Here is a 13,537-nt window from a genome sequence, read left to right on the forward strand (position 1 = left end):
TTGGCAAAGTGGCATGTAGGATAGACCTTATGAAAAGGTTCGGTTGGGATTCACATCACCTTTCACGTTTCGCAATTGCGAAAGTGCATCATGAATCAGGAGGCAGTAGTATCGTTGGAGGACATTCAGGTCGATGAGCACCTGAATTATGTTGAGAGGCATGTGGCCCTTCTGAAGAGAAGGGTGAAGGTTCTATAGAACAAGGAGGTACCTTTGGTAAAGGTACAGTGGGAGCACCGAAGAGGGTCCGATTGGACGTGGGAGCCGGAGGTAGAGATGCGGGAGTACTATCCGAAGTTGCTCACCTCAGGAGACTTCGAGGGCGAAGTCTAGTTCAAGTGGGGGAGAATTGTAACGCCCCGATTCGCGAGTATTAACTTACGGTTATAAATTCTCATGATTTCAAGATCCACTCGACGAGTTGGTTGCCCTGACACGTCGAGTAGCAGCGGGTTGGTCCACGTGTTAAAGTGACCTACTCGCTGAGTCCAAGAAGGGACTCGATGAGTAGGAGCTGGAGGATGAAACCCTAAATTGTGGGGTTTTGCACCCTATTTAAGGGATCATTAGCCTATTTTGGCCTCCTTGCAGTCCCTTGAGAGACCAACAAACCCTGATGCGTGTGTGTGCTCCATTTGTGTGTTTTAAGCTTTGGAAGAGGATTCTTGGTGAGAAGAGCTTGGAGATCAAGTGACTAGAAGCAACGAACGTATGGGAGTCAGAAATCTACCTCAGTTAGCATCAATTGAAGGTATCAAGTCATTATCTTGACCTCATTTTCCTTCTAGATCTCATTTGGGTGAAGATTAGGGTTTTTCTTGCATATTATGAAGCTATTCTTGGGTATGACCTCAGATATGAAGTTGTAACTTTCAAATCTGAACTCTATTTTGTCTCTAAGTCCATAAAGCTCTCGGATTTGGCATGTATGAACTCATCCTTCAGTGTAAAACTCCATTGCAAGCCTGGTTTTGTCATTATAAGACTTTAGAGCCTTGCATGCACGTAAAGTTTGCAACTTTACGTGATAAACATGACTTGGGAAGCTGGCTCTGCAATATGGAACCTTAAGATGGCTTAATAAGCATCTGTTTAGATATGGACTGAAGGGACTTGGCGAGTTTCATGGTCAACTCGGCGAGTCCGATGAAGATTGTCGTGAACTCGGCGAGTCAGTAGGGTGACTCGGCGAGTCAGTTAGGGTTTTCCCGACTTTTGGCACGCATGAACTCGGCGAGTTGCAGGGAAACTCGATGAGTCGGCCAAGGAGTTTACGGACAAGGGGTTTTTCGACTGGATGAGTTTTCGGTCAGGAGCTTGCGGTTGAGATTTTACGACCGCAAACATTAGGGAACTCGACGAGTCACTCAAGTGACTCGGCGAGTTGACGAGTTATGCAAGGAAATCGATGAGTGGCTGGTTGTACTCGGCGAGTTGAGGTCAACATGAACTGTTGACCTTGACCACTGACTTGGACTTTGACGAATGGTTGACTAGTTGACTTCTGGGGGCATTTTGGGAAATTGGAAATTTATGGATGTGGTTCTATGATGAATATAGGTGGTGGAGTTTGTGACGGTGATCCGGGAGTTTGAGCTTATCTCTCGAGTCAACAGTTGCGAGGTGAGTTATCCTCACTATACTACAGGGTCTAAGGCACCAAGGTCGGCCCATTGTATATGATTTCCTACCGGTTGGTAGTATGTTGAGCATGGGTTAATGTTGCATGTTAGTTGCTATGCCAGTTAGGTAGATCTGTAGGACTACCTGTAGTATCATGTGATTATCAATATGGGCATTAGTTGTGTTATATGTCGACATATTATGTCGGATGGGTTGAGGTGATACTGCTTCGTGCGGTAACCAACAAACCCGTGAGCATTCCAGTTACGAGCTGAGGGAGACTCGTACCGTGGGCTCGATGGCAATCCAGATGTGAGTTGTGGGCCCGGAAGGCAATCCAGACTCACACTGTGGGCCCAGGGGTAATCCAGTCTGTAATATTATGGACCCAGTTCATGTTGTTATTCGTATATGTGCTATGTGCAGTGTATCAGTATTTTGGGGAAACTCACTAAGCTCTCGGGCTTACAGTTTCACTTTATTGTTTCAGGTACATCAGGGGATCGTGGCAAGGCAAAGGCGTGATCGTACAGCTCCTCACTTTTATGACGTTGTTTCTGGGATACTCTGATAATATATATTTTGAAAACAAGTTTTGTAATGGTTAATGGTTTTGATATGTTTTTAAAAAAGTTTAAATTTGGCATGATTTTTTTATGGGTGTTACAATATTTCATACAAATATTATATTCATCTTGTAGGGATTTAAAAATTATGAATCTTGATATATATATTTTTATAACTTTTTATTAGATTTATAATTTAATGAATGTTAAAAAAACTGGAAAAAAATATTGACAAATCACTTAAGGAGAGAGAGTGAGGGATAGACTCGCCTCACCTTTTTCTCGCACCCTCTAAAGGGTGTGGCGGTATGGTGTGTCAATGTGAGAGAAAACATATTTCACCCATTTCCCTCTCCATACCCTCCAACCTAACAGTAGGAAAAGCATTGGAAAGTTCCGACACATTTCTAAGGCTTTAAATTAATATATGTGATACTAAGTTAAGGGTTTTTTTTTTTTGGAACGACAAGTAGTGATTAAACTATTTCTAAATCCATCTATATTAAGGTTTTCTATTGGGTTGGAATTTCCATGCTCTTTTTCTCGAAAATCTTCATAGGAAAAAAAACCAGTTTTCTAGCAGCGTCTTGAATGATATAATTAGATATATATAATGAATGTAAAAGGTAATGGTTTAACTAGACATATAATGAATGGAAAAAAAATGTTCACACATGGTTGCTCAAATATCCTTTGTATAAAGAAGCACATTAGCACATGAAAAAAGAAAAAATAATAATAATAAATAGTCATCACAACAAATTCAAGAGGTGAAGATACGTGTTCTCAAAATAACATAGGAAACTCAATATCTGACAATACTTATATCAAACGAGAATGTAGTTCTTGTTCTCTCAACGACATCGGAAATTAACAAATTATGATTGTTTTACCCAACATATCTTTGGAGAAAATGCAGTAAAATACGTGATTCCGAGATCTGCACTTATTATCACTGTCTAAAAAACAGACTGACGTCATTTGGATTATATGTAATGCTGTTTCCGAGGTTATACTTTTCAAAGATATACTCGATCTGCCCATATGTTGACTGCAATAGATCTACCGTCAGGCGGATTTGAACAATGAGAAAAGATGCAATCGGGAGGAAAGCTAATACACCTATCGGAGCAAGCATCCATAGCTTTTTATGACAAAATACAAGGAACAAGGTCGTGCTGAAGGCCACAATCATGGCAGTTGTTGATATCATTAAGGAGAAAAGGCCAAAAATCAATCGACTTGGCAAACTGTCTAGAAAATCTTCCTCAGAAAAACGGCCAGTGAGGATGGACTGGAACATTAGTAATGCTGTAGTCGATGCAAATAGTGAGATTGCAACCGATATACCAAAGATCGTGAAGGGAATCTGTCCTGCAAACATGGGGAAGCCATTATCTTGATGGTTTCCACCTGGTACTGTAATTGCTGCCGCAAATACAATTGTGGTAATCAGCCCTGCAGTAATGCTGCATGATTCTGCTACGGTTTTCATCCACATTTCTGCTTCCAACACCAAGTTTTTGTGTTCGTTTGTGAATACCATATCCGGTGTCTCATTAAAAATGTTTTCTTTAGTATGGTATGCCGGAGATACCATCTTCTTCACTTCCTATGGAATTAATTCACCTCGTTTATTTATATATATTCCACTAAATTAACAACAAAGACAATATAATTGCCTAGCTAGCTAGAATTCATTATTTAAGGATAACCTACCTCACGCCATTGAAGCTCTCTTTGTAGTTGTAATGCTGCACCAGTGCGCAGCTTTAGTTTATGCCAAGGAGGTAATCTTCCCACCAAGTGTAACAGATTGTTCTTAGAAGAATCTTCCATCATTTTATAGACATTCCTAGCGCTCCCAAGTTCATAGATAAGCTCGTAGATCTTTTCTGAACGGTGTATTACGGATAACTGTATGATGTCATACCCGCTTTTATCTGTATACCGAATTGCTTCAGGACATCTCTTTAAAATCTCATCAACAACCTGATAAGCGTTTTGACGTGCGGCTTCCAGAAATGGTTTGGTGTAATAGCGAGAATAAGCATCACGGGACTCCAACTTCGTGTTGTCTATTTCATCACATATCAATTTTAGAACTTCTTTTGCTTCTTGGGGTTCCTTTTTTTTCTTCTCGATAGTCTTAATGGGTGCAACTGCGGCAAGTTAAAAAATAATTATTGAAAACATATCAAATTTATTGCCAAAATATATCTCAATCAACTTCATATATCCTCTTACTTAGTGTTTTTGAAAACTCCCACAAGCAAAAATAAACCATAACGAATGGTAAATAAACCATTGTTATCAGGATGCAAATCAAGTTGAAGATCCATGATAGTACCCCTAATGGAACTGCAAAAGCACCAATTCTTATTAGAGAAATACGATCCGTATACTTTCTGAGTTCAAATATATAATTAATTCTCGAGTGGTATATATATATATATATATATATATATATATATATATATATATATATATATATATATATATATAAAAGCGTTGATCTAGAGCTCACTGGTTCTTTTCATGAGGAACACTATACTTCTATTATTGTTAAGCGTATCCCCTATGATTCTGTAGAGACGTTCTAATAAATAAAACAAGCGCTTAGCTCTCGTGACTATGCCATTACAGTAATACTTTGGACCTGAAAGAGAAAAAACCATATTTAATCATGCATCCTTAGGAGGAAAGGGAAACTTAAAAACGAATAACAAATTAAATTATCTACATATCTCCTGGATATCACAAACTTACTTGGATATATGAATGTTTCCCAAAAGTTTAGCCCACTTGGAAAGGTCTTAGCTATTGCCATCAGTACATCATCTTCTTCTACAGCAAATTCAGGATTGTTTTTGATTAACTCCTTTGCTAAATCTGCAGGCATGTATGTTCAAATCAGTAAGTCTTATGATCATTGTATTTATGTAATATATTTTGGCTACTCACCATACTTCTTTGCAGAAATGGCATTAACAAGAAGGTTGACGCCTTTTCTTGTATCTACACTGATAGGCGTTCCCTTGGTTTTCCCATCATCATTGGCTGCTTTCAACAAGCATTCAACGGTAGAAAGATGCATATTTTCAAAAGCTTTATCCAAAGGTGTTTTATTTTTATGGTCTGTTGTTTCCAGCAAATCTTTGTTTTTCTTAAGTAAGAGCTCTGCTGCAGGTTTATTGCCAACGATTGCAGCAATGTGAAGGGCTGTGCTACCATCTTGATTTTGCATTTTAAGTAATACTTTTGCATCGATTAATGATAACATCTCATTGACAAAATAATTGAAACCTATCCCAACCATTATATGAAGTACAGTGTTGCCATCGCTGTTGCTTGCCCCTGCGATCACGTTATTGTCTTTTCTTATCATGGATTCTAGGTCATGCCATCTCTGTTCCTCAATAACTTTAAACAACTCGCTGTTGGGTTCTGTTTTTGATAATTTACCTTTTCTTTGCGCAGAAAACGCCTCTTTTATCATGTTTTTATAATTTACCTTTTCCCGCTGTTGGGTTCTGTTCCTCAATAGCTTTAAATAACTCTTGAATTCTGTTTTTATTGTCGACCCTTCTGCTTCTTTTGGAACCATGCGTCTAAGCAAGAATTCTTCTGCTTTTATTGTCGACCTTTCTGCTACTTCTGCTTCTGTGGTTGTCTCTGCTGAAACAATATCTATTTCTTCTCTTAAACCATCTCCAATGCATACAACTCATACGAGTTTAGTGGATTGACACATATACATTCCACTCACGATACAAATTTACCCATTAAACTATACACTCCATTAAACTCATTACAATTTAATGGATTGTCACATCATTTATCATTTTCTTTTTATTTATTGTTATTTTTTTAAAAATTAATTATCATGAAATTAAAAATTAAAAACTACAATTAAAATTAACATTAATTAAAAATTTAAAATAAAAAATAATTTATATATATATATATATATATATATATATATATATATATGTGTGTGTGTGTGTGTTTGAGGAGAGAGAATATAGAGTTCAATGGGGATTGAACTCCCCATTTCCATTGAATCCTAATCATTTTCCCACAATGGAGATTTTGAGTTTAATGATATTAAACTCCTCATTGAACTCCCATTGGAGATGACCTTAGTCTGTCAGTTGAAAGTTTATCTATGTCTTTTATTTCCCATTTCCGATTTCCTTTTTATTTTGGTTTGAAATGAATATGGATGCGGTTTTTAATCTTAATTAAATGACCATGTTTTTGGGTTGAATGGTTCCTTTATTCAGAACTAGAAAATAACACTTGCACTCTACTCTTAAATAGAAAAACAAACCTCTAATACTCACTCTAAGAACATCCACAATGGTGAACTCAATGAAATAGTAGAATGAGATGACACATTTAGTTGTCATAGAATGGATAAAACGCTACCATAATGAGATATCACATTGACATTCAATGGATTTGGAGTTCAATGACCATTGAACTCCTCAATGGGAAAAAGGAAAGTCTTCTAATCTTAAATACATACTATGTATTAGCTTTGAAAATTTTCTATTGAACTTTATAGAGTTCAATGCATTGTAGAAAAAAAATGATAGAGTTATATAGAATGTAGAAAAATGATGCGACAGTCCATTGAACTGTATGAAGTTCAATGTATTGTGGATGCCCTAAGTATCTAACACTCTATATTTTCTGTTGCATTATAACCGGTGGTCAAAAAAAAGTTTAGGGGTAGCATTATATATATATATATATATATATATATATATATATATATAAGATCATGAACCTTTTAAGCTGTAAAACCGAAAAAACTTCTCTTTTGGATGTTGTATTTTTAAAGTATGTTGTGAATGAATGAATAATTATAGTTTTGTGGATAAATTTCTGCCGATATAAATATTGTTTATTTTTTAGATAAAAAATAAACCGGTGGAATCTAAATTACATACTCTTTTACCTTTAAGAAATATCAAATCCATACTTATTTGATAGTCCTTAAATTAAAATTATATATTATCATACTTACTTTAATAAAAAATCAATTGATAATACTAGTGCAAGGTCAAGTTATTTATTTTCTTCTTTTCTAACTAATATGGTTTAAATATAATAGAGAAATATTATAGAGATATTAATTGATTAAAAAAAACAATTAATGCATGGCTTACATATTGAAACAATAGCATTAAAAAAACAAATGTAAAAACAATTAATATAACTAAAACGGTTTGAGGGTGGAAATAAAAGTATAAAAAACAAAAACAATTAATAGGGTTAATGATTTAAGATTATAATTTAATAGTTACTTTTAGTTACTATCTTTACACCGAAGATAGAGAGCCACTATGTTTAAAAGTGAGACACCTGCTATACTATATGTATATTGGTTTACCATATTCATTCCCAACTCAAAAAACAAAAGAAACAAAGGCAACCCTACAGTGACATAGTTTCACTTGCAATTTTTTTATCAAAAGTTTATATTACTTGTGATTTTTTTGAGGGGTAGCATGTCCTACTCCAGGCTACCATATATATATATATATATATATATATATATATATATATATATATATATATATATATATAGATGCCAGTGATTAACTGAGGTTGGAGCCTCTGTTTATTCCAAAGTTAGTCTAGCTATTTATTGTGTTCACCATGCATATGAAAGGAACATGTTACCGTCACTACTTATTGTCACAAAAGAGGCATTCATTGTGGTGGTAAAGTCAAATTTGGTTTAAACTCACACTGCAAACTTATAGAAGTACTATGCTTACGGACTTCTAAATTAAGTAAAATACGTGCATTACACATATTACATAATCCAACTTATGCATATTATGCAATTGTTTTACTCAGTCTGGAAGTTCTAGAAGCTTTATGTAACAGCAGTGTGTTTATAAACGAGATGCAAATGTGATTAAAAGCATATATGCGCATCAAATTGTTCATGATGTGGAAATTGTAATTTTAATAGTCTACCACACGTGAAACAGGCAATCATGAGTATAAAACTTATAAGTGCATATGAAGCAGTGTTGATTGTTAGAATGTTGCAATATTGAGTTTGGAATAACAAGAGAATACCTTTTTGAGGAATCATTATAGTCGGACAGTAGATAGATTGTAGTTTGTCCCAAACTGCTTTAGCTGATTCAAGTTCGACAACATTGTCAAGTAGCTCTTCACTAATCGAACCAAAAATCCAACCCTTGACAAGTCTGTCAAATCGGGTAATGAGGTCTGGGGTAATTGGTTCACATACAATGCCATGCAGATTGTAACTCTTCAGCAGGCACCCCATCTGCTTCTCCCATAGACGGTAGTTTCGTTCACTGGAAAGCTTCACAGAAACAAAGTTAGAAACATTTGCATGAAATGGATCTGGGTATAATGAGGAGGCATCACAAGAAGAAGAAGTAGAAGAAGGGTTTAATGAGAGTGCCATTCGCATCGAAAAGAGATATGTGTGGGTTGCATGTTGATGAGCTTCTTCATGGTTTATATATAGGGCAGGGTTAAATATTATATTCGATGCGTGCATTAACTAGTCTAGGCTTTATCTTTTGTCCTTTTACTTTCTTTTAGCGAAACATATTCCCACACAGATGAGGTGCATTACTAATAAATGAGATTTGTTTATTTCTTTTTTTTAATGGCAGCATTGATTGAAAAGAATAAACCCACCAGGGAATTGGAGACAGAGTACAAAGGATAATTACCCCGTGTACACCACTCTATATATATATATGTAATTAGGTGAATCTCCGTGCGTTGCGCAGAAGCAACTATATAGCTGACATTTTTACAAATATATGTTTTTTTAAATAAAAGAATAATGTTGTCAAATTTGATATAATAATTCGTATACTACGTTGATGTAATATACTGATTATTTTGAATTATATGATAATATATACATCTATTAAAATTGCATAATCTTAATCTTTTGAATGACATCTACCCGCGGGTTGCTAATGAATAAAATTAAATATAATATATGGTTTAATATTATTTATAGTTTTTGTTATTGTTAATTATTTTTTTAACATTTATTTATTTAACTTTTTAATTTCTGTCATTGTAATTATTTAAAACATAAAACAATTTTTTTTATTTTAAAGGTAACAATATAATCATTTATATAGAGTTATTTTTAACCATTGTTATTATAAGTTATTTTAAGCTACTTATTTGAAATTTTTTAACGATTATAAAAATATCCTTAGAAAATATTTTAGTTAAATTGATATTATAATTTAATTTTTGCATTTAGCACTATAATTGATCACTTTTAACTATTCACAAAATATTCTTTGGGTTTTTTAAGTGGAACTGAAATTTATATTGAAGTTGACCCTGTAATGTTATATTTCAATTAAAAACTTCAAGTATTTTGTCCAAACCTTTCAAAAGTTGTAGCTTTAAACTGATAATGGTTTACATACAACAACATATTAAATGTAATAAATTAAGTATAATATGTTAAAAGTTAAAGACATAACTTTATAAGTAGAAGTAAAATTATTATTTTAATATTGAAATTTAGTTTATTTATGATTACACTTTAGGTTTGATACTTATTTAACCTTATTATCCAACTTATAATCATTATCAGAAAGTCACTACAATTTATTACTTTTAACTATTTACAAAACATTTTTTCGGTTGTTTAAGTTGAATTAAAATTTATATTTAAGTTGATCTTGTAAGGTTATATTTAAATTAACAATTTAAGTATTTTATACAAATTGTTCAAACAACAATATATTAGACCTAATAAATTAAGTATAATATGTTAAAAGTTAAAAACGTAACTTTATAAGTAGAAGAAAATATATTCTTTTAATATTGAGATTTAGTTTATATATGATTACACTTTAGGTTTTATATTTATTTAACCTTATTAACCAACTTATAATCATTATTAGAAAGAAATTGAAAAGTCATGAGAGTTTCAAATAAATGTGGTGAAAAGAAAAATGAATGGGAGTTTCAAATGAATGTGGTGAAAGGAAAAATGCTTCCTTTATAAGTATATAATGATAGTAATTAATCCTAGAAACTAATCGCTAATCTGCACCAATATTGTACCTAATACACCAAGATAGAACAACTAAAAGTATAAAGGAGGGACATGTCATTTCAAAACACCAATATCCGTTTAATATATTCCATAGTACTTGTATGCATGCATTGCGTGCTCTCCGTTTTATCTTTTTTCACTTATTACTCTTTCTTTTTGCTATAGCGATATTCCAACACTGAGAGGTCTTTAAATAATTACAGGAATCTTGCCAATGAACTTGAAAAACTTCGAGTATTCAGTTTTAAATATAGAAAAAAAAAATTAAAAAAACTATTATGATAATAATAATATTAATAATAACATAATAATACACCTCATCAAAATAAAAACTAATTAATATTTAACTATGAACATCTGCTCATGACCACCACATACGCCACATAGAAAACCAATTTCACTACTAGAAAACAATGTGTTTTGCTACAGAAAATAGCTACGGAATACCTACGGACTACCTACAGAATGGGATGCCCTAATTTAGTAACGGGATAGCTACGGAATAGCGACGGAAGTGAATCCGTAGTTATTCCGTAGGTAATTACCTACGGAATAGCTACAGATTAGCGACGGAAGTAAATCCGTAGGTAATTAGCTACAGAATAGTTACGGATTACCTACGGAGGAAGGTAGCTACAGAATACCAATGGTTTTATTAATTTCTATTATTATTATTATTATTATTATTATTATTATTATTATTATTATTATTCCCAATATTATTATTTTTCATTAATATTCGTCTTAAAACTCTTTTTTTTGGATCGCATTTTTTAAATATTTAAGATCCGAACAATTAAAAATCATACTAATAATAATATTTATAAACATAATGATAATATAATAATGGTAACGAATTTGTTTAACACACAAACGATTAAACGAAAAAAACTACGTTTAACATATCAAAAAGGTGATATAATCTACGTTCAATGTATAAATAATGAAAAATGATTATAAAAAGGGAAAATGTGTACATTTGTATATGTATGTATGTGTTTATCTATGTACATATATGTATCTATGTATATGTATGTATGTGAATGTGTGTATGTGTTGGCATGTATATATATATATATATATATATATATATATATATATATATATATGTGTGTGTGTGTGTTTGTGTCTGTGTACGTATGTGTGTATTTGCTTGTGTATATGTGTATGTGTATTTATTTGAATGTGTGTGCAAGTGTGTGTGTGTATATATATATATATATATATATATATATATATATATACTAGTGGTGTACCCGCGCAAAGCGGCGGCGAGGAATAGATAAAATTCGATGCATAAATATAATGCCATGTTTTGCATTAAACATCATATTATTATACACGATACATATTGTAACAATTGTAAAATAATGAGTTCTTAATTGTACCTTATTAATCACATAAGACTTCTTTGTACACTACGTTTGATGTGTAGATTGCATCATGATCGAACGTTTTTTTTCTGGCTTTACTAATACCTTCGTATTAACACGTGATATTCCTCTGGACAAGGCCACATAAAGTTAGCCATGTGAGAATACCGATTCTGGTAGATAAACTCCCACATTTGGGATTGTTTGTCCTTGAGCTTTATAGATCGTCATCGAGAAACTAAGGCGAAGTGGAAATGCCTTTCTCTTGAATTTGAATGGGAGCATCTTATCATCAGACGAACATTTTGCTGGAAAGCTCTACATATCAATCTGGTCCCATCACATAATTCATTTGATGAATCGATATTTTGTAATAGTATTATTAGGCAACCAATTTTTAACCGAAGATAATGAAAGAGAAGACCATAAACATTCAGTGAGTTCAAGAACTCCGTCGGATATAAGTTATAACTATCGTCTTCTGCTTCATCAAAATTGTAGTAAACTTTTTGCTCTCCTAAAAATCGCTCGGTCATTTGGTCATTTATCTCATTAACAGTTTCATTTTTAGTTGTCAATATCGCCCTAGAAATGATAAATTATGAATCAGCTTCATTGGATTGCAGATAGGGAAAGACTGCATCAATAAAAGCATCCACTAAGTTAGCATTATTATTTTATTTAATAGCCATGTCATCAGGTATGCGAATAAAGTTCTCGTCCACTGTTTCCTCATTTCCATCACTGACCCGTAATAAAAAATCTGAACACCACGGGTCAGTTACTGCTCTCATGTTGATAGTTAACCGAAGCCTTTTAATCGATGGCCAAAGAGGTGACATTCGTAAGCTAGAGTCTACAATTTGTGATCGCGTGCCATGCTTTACAACCGGCAACACCTGTCTAAAGTCACCTCCCATAATCATTATCTTTCCACCGAACGGGAGTTTCTCACATGTGATGGCTTGCATTGTTCGATCAATTGACTCAACTGCTTGCCTCTTAGCCATTGATGCTTCATCCCATATGATTACCTTTGCCTCCCGAAGTAGATGAGTTACACCACTTTGTTTATTTATTTTGCACATCGAGTTATTTTCAAGATTGAGAGGAATTTTAAATCGCGAGTAGGTTGTTCTCCCTCCTGGCATGTTATTAGCCGCAACACCTGACGTAGTTGTCGCAAGTGCAATGAGACCACGAGCACGAATATTGGCTAATAAAGCTCTGTACAGAAACGTCTTTCCAGTTCTACCAGGACCATCTATGAAGAACACACCCGAAATGTTTTCTTCCACATGCCTCATTATCTCATCATATGCGAATTTTTGGTTAGGATTGAGAGAGTCTTTTGCATGTAAGTCTTTGTTTGCCACAAGTATAGAGTATTCTTCTTGCACCTGACAGAAACATCTTGCTTGTAAATTAATGTCTTCATTCACATATAGAAGACCATAATCACTAAGTTTCTTTCCCAAAGATTGTAGGAAGACTCTGATGTCGATGAGGATCATATTTTGGACTCATTCAGAACACGCATATTTTTTCCAATAATCTTCAAAAAGAGAATCATAGTAGTCACACCATAACTTACAAACATCGCCCGATTCACAAAAAATCAATATCGTAGCAAATAGCCTTCTAAGTGCATTGGGGAAATGAAATAAGGAAGCATCTGCAAGACATTGGGACAAGTTATCATCAGTCTCTATTAGTCCTGTCTCAAGAGCCACTTTTCGAAATGTAGGATGTAATACACCATTGGTTGTGTATATATCTTCAAAGCAAGTAGGATGACATTAAAGCAGACGTAGGTAGTACCTTTCTCCTTCAATTGGATTAGCATAAACCAGTCTTCCTATCATTGATTTTTG

At 33.7% G+C, this 13,537-nt stretch overlaps 2 protein-coding genes across 5 annotated transcripts; both read right to left on the reverse strand.

Moving 5' to 3' along the window:
• Positions 1-2,899: 2,899 nt before the first annotated feature.
• On the reverse strand, positions 2,900-8,668 carry LOC145126846 (uncharacterized). Of its 4 annotated transcripts, XM_079062135.1 has the most exons (8): positions 8,292-8,668; positions 5,655-5,879; positions 5,154-5,546; positions 4,959-5,081; positions 4,717-4,848; positions 4,437-4,550; positions 3,909-4,351; positions 2,900-3,801 (listed from the first exon to the last, which is right to left on the reverse strand). In XM_079062135.1, exons 1-8 carry the CDS (start codon positions 8,656-8,658, stop codon positions 3,142-3,144), a joined length of 2,457 nt encoding a protein of 818 aa, XP_078918261.1. In that variant the 5' UTR covers positions 8,659-8,668; the 3' UTR covers positions 2,900-3,141. The 4 variants fall into 4 exon arrangements, with proteins under 4 accessions (XP_078918261.1, XP_078918260.1, XP_078918259.1 ...); XM_079062134.1 differs by having other exon boundaries at positions 5,154-5,864; XM_079062133.1 differs by having other exon boundaries at positions 5,154-5,867.
• A 3,672-nt stretch (positions 8,669-12,340) lies between these two features.
• On the reverse strand, positions 12,341-13,177 carry LOC145127009 (uncharacterized). Its single transcript, XM_079062264.1, has one exon. It carries the CDS (start codon positions 13,175-13,177, stop codon positions 12,341-12,343), a length of 837 nt encoding a protein of 278 aa, XP_078918390.1.
• Positions 13,178-13,537: the final 360 nt, after the last annotated feature.

The sequence above is a fragment of the Lactuca virosa genome, chromosome 7, assembly GCF_052849685.1.
Source record: "Lactuca virosa cultivar CGN04683 chromosome 7, Lactuca_virosa_CGN04683_v6, whole genome shotgun sequence".
In the NCBI taxonomy this organism is placed as follows: domain Eukaryota; kingdom Viridiplantae; phylum Streptophyta; class Magnoliopsida; order Asterales; family Asteraceae; genus Lactuca; species Lactuca virosa.

Bases quoted from the DNA above. Each gene is read 5' to 3' on its own strand.
- LOC145127009 (XM_079062264.1), bottom strand. From the start codon at position 13,177: ATGATCCTCATCGACATCAGAGTCTTCCTACAATCTTTGGGAAAGAAA.
- LOC145126846 (XM_079062132.1), bottom strand. From the start codon at position 8,658: ATGCGAATGGCACTCTCATTAAACCCTTCTTCTACTTCTTCTTCTTGT. The intron at 5,880-8,291 runs GTATTCTCTTGT...GAGAAGAAATAG, and splicing joins TATAATGATTCCTCAAAAAG to ATATTGTTTCAGCAGAGACA. The intron at 4,352-4,436 runs GTAAGAGGATAT...AACTTGCCGCAG, and splicing joins GGAGTTTTCAAAAACACTAA to TTGCACCCATTAAGACTATC.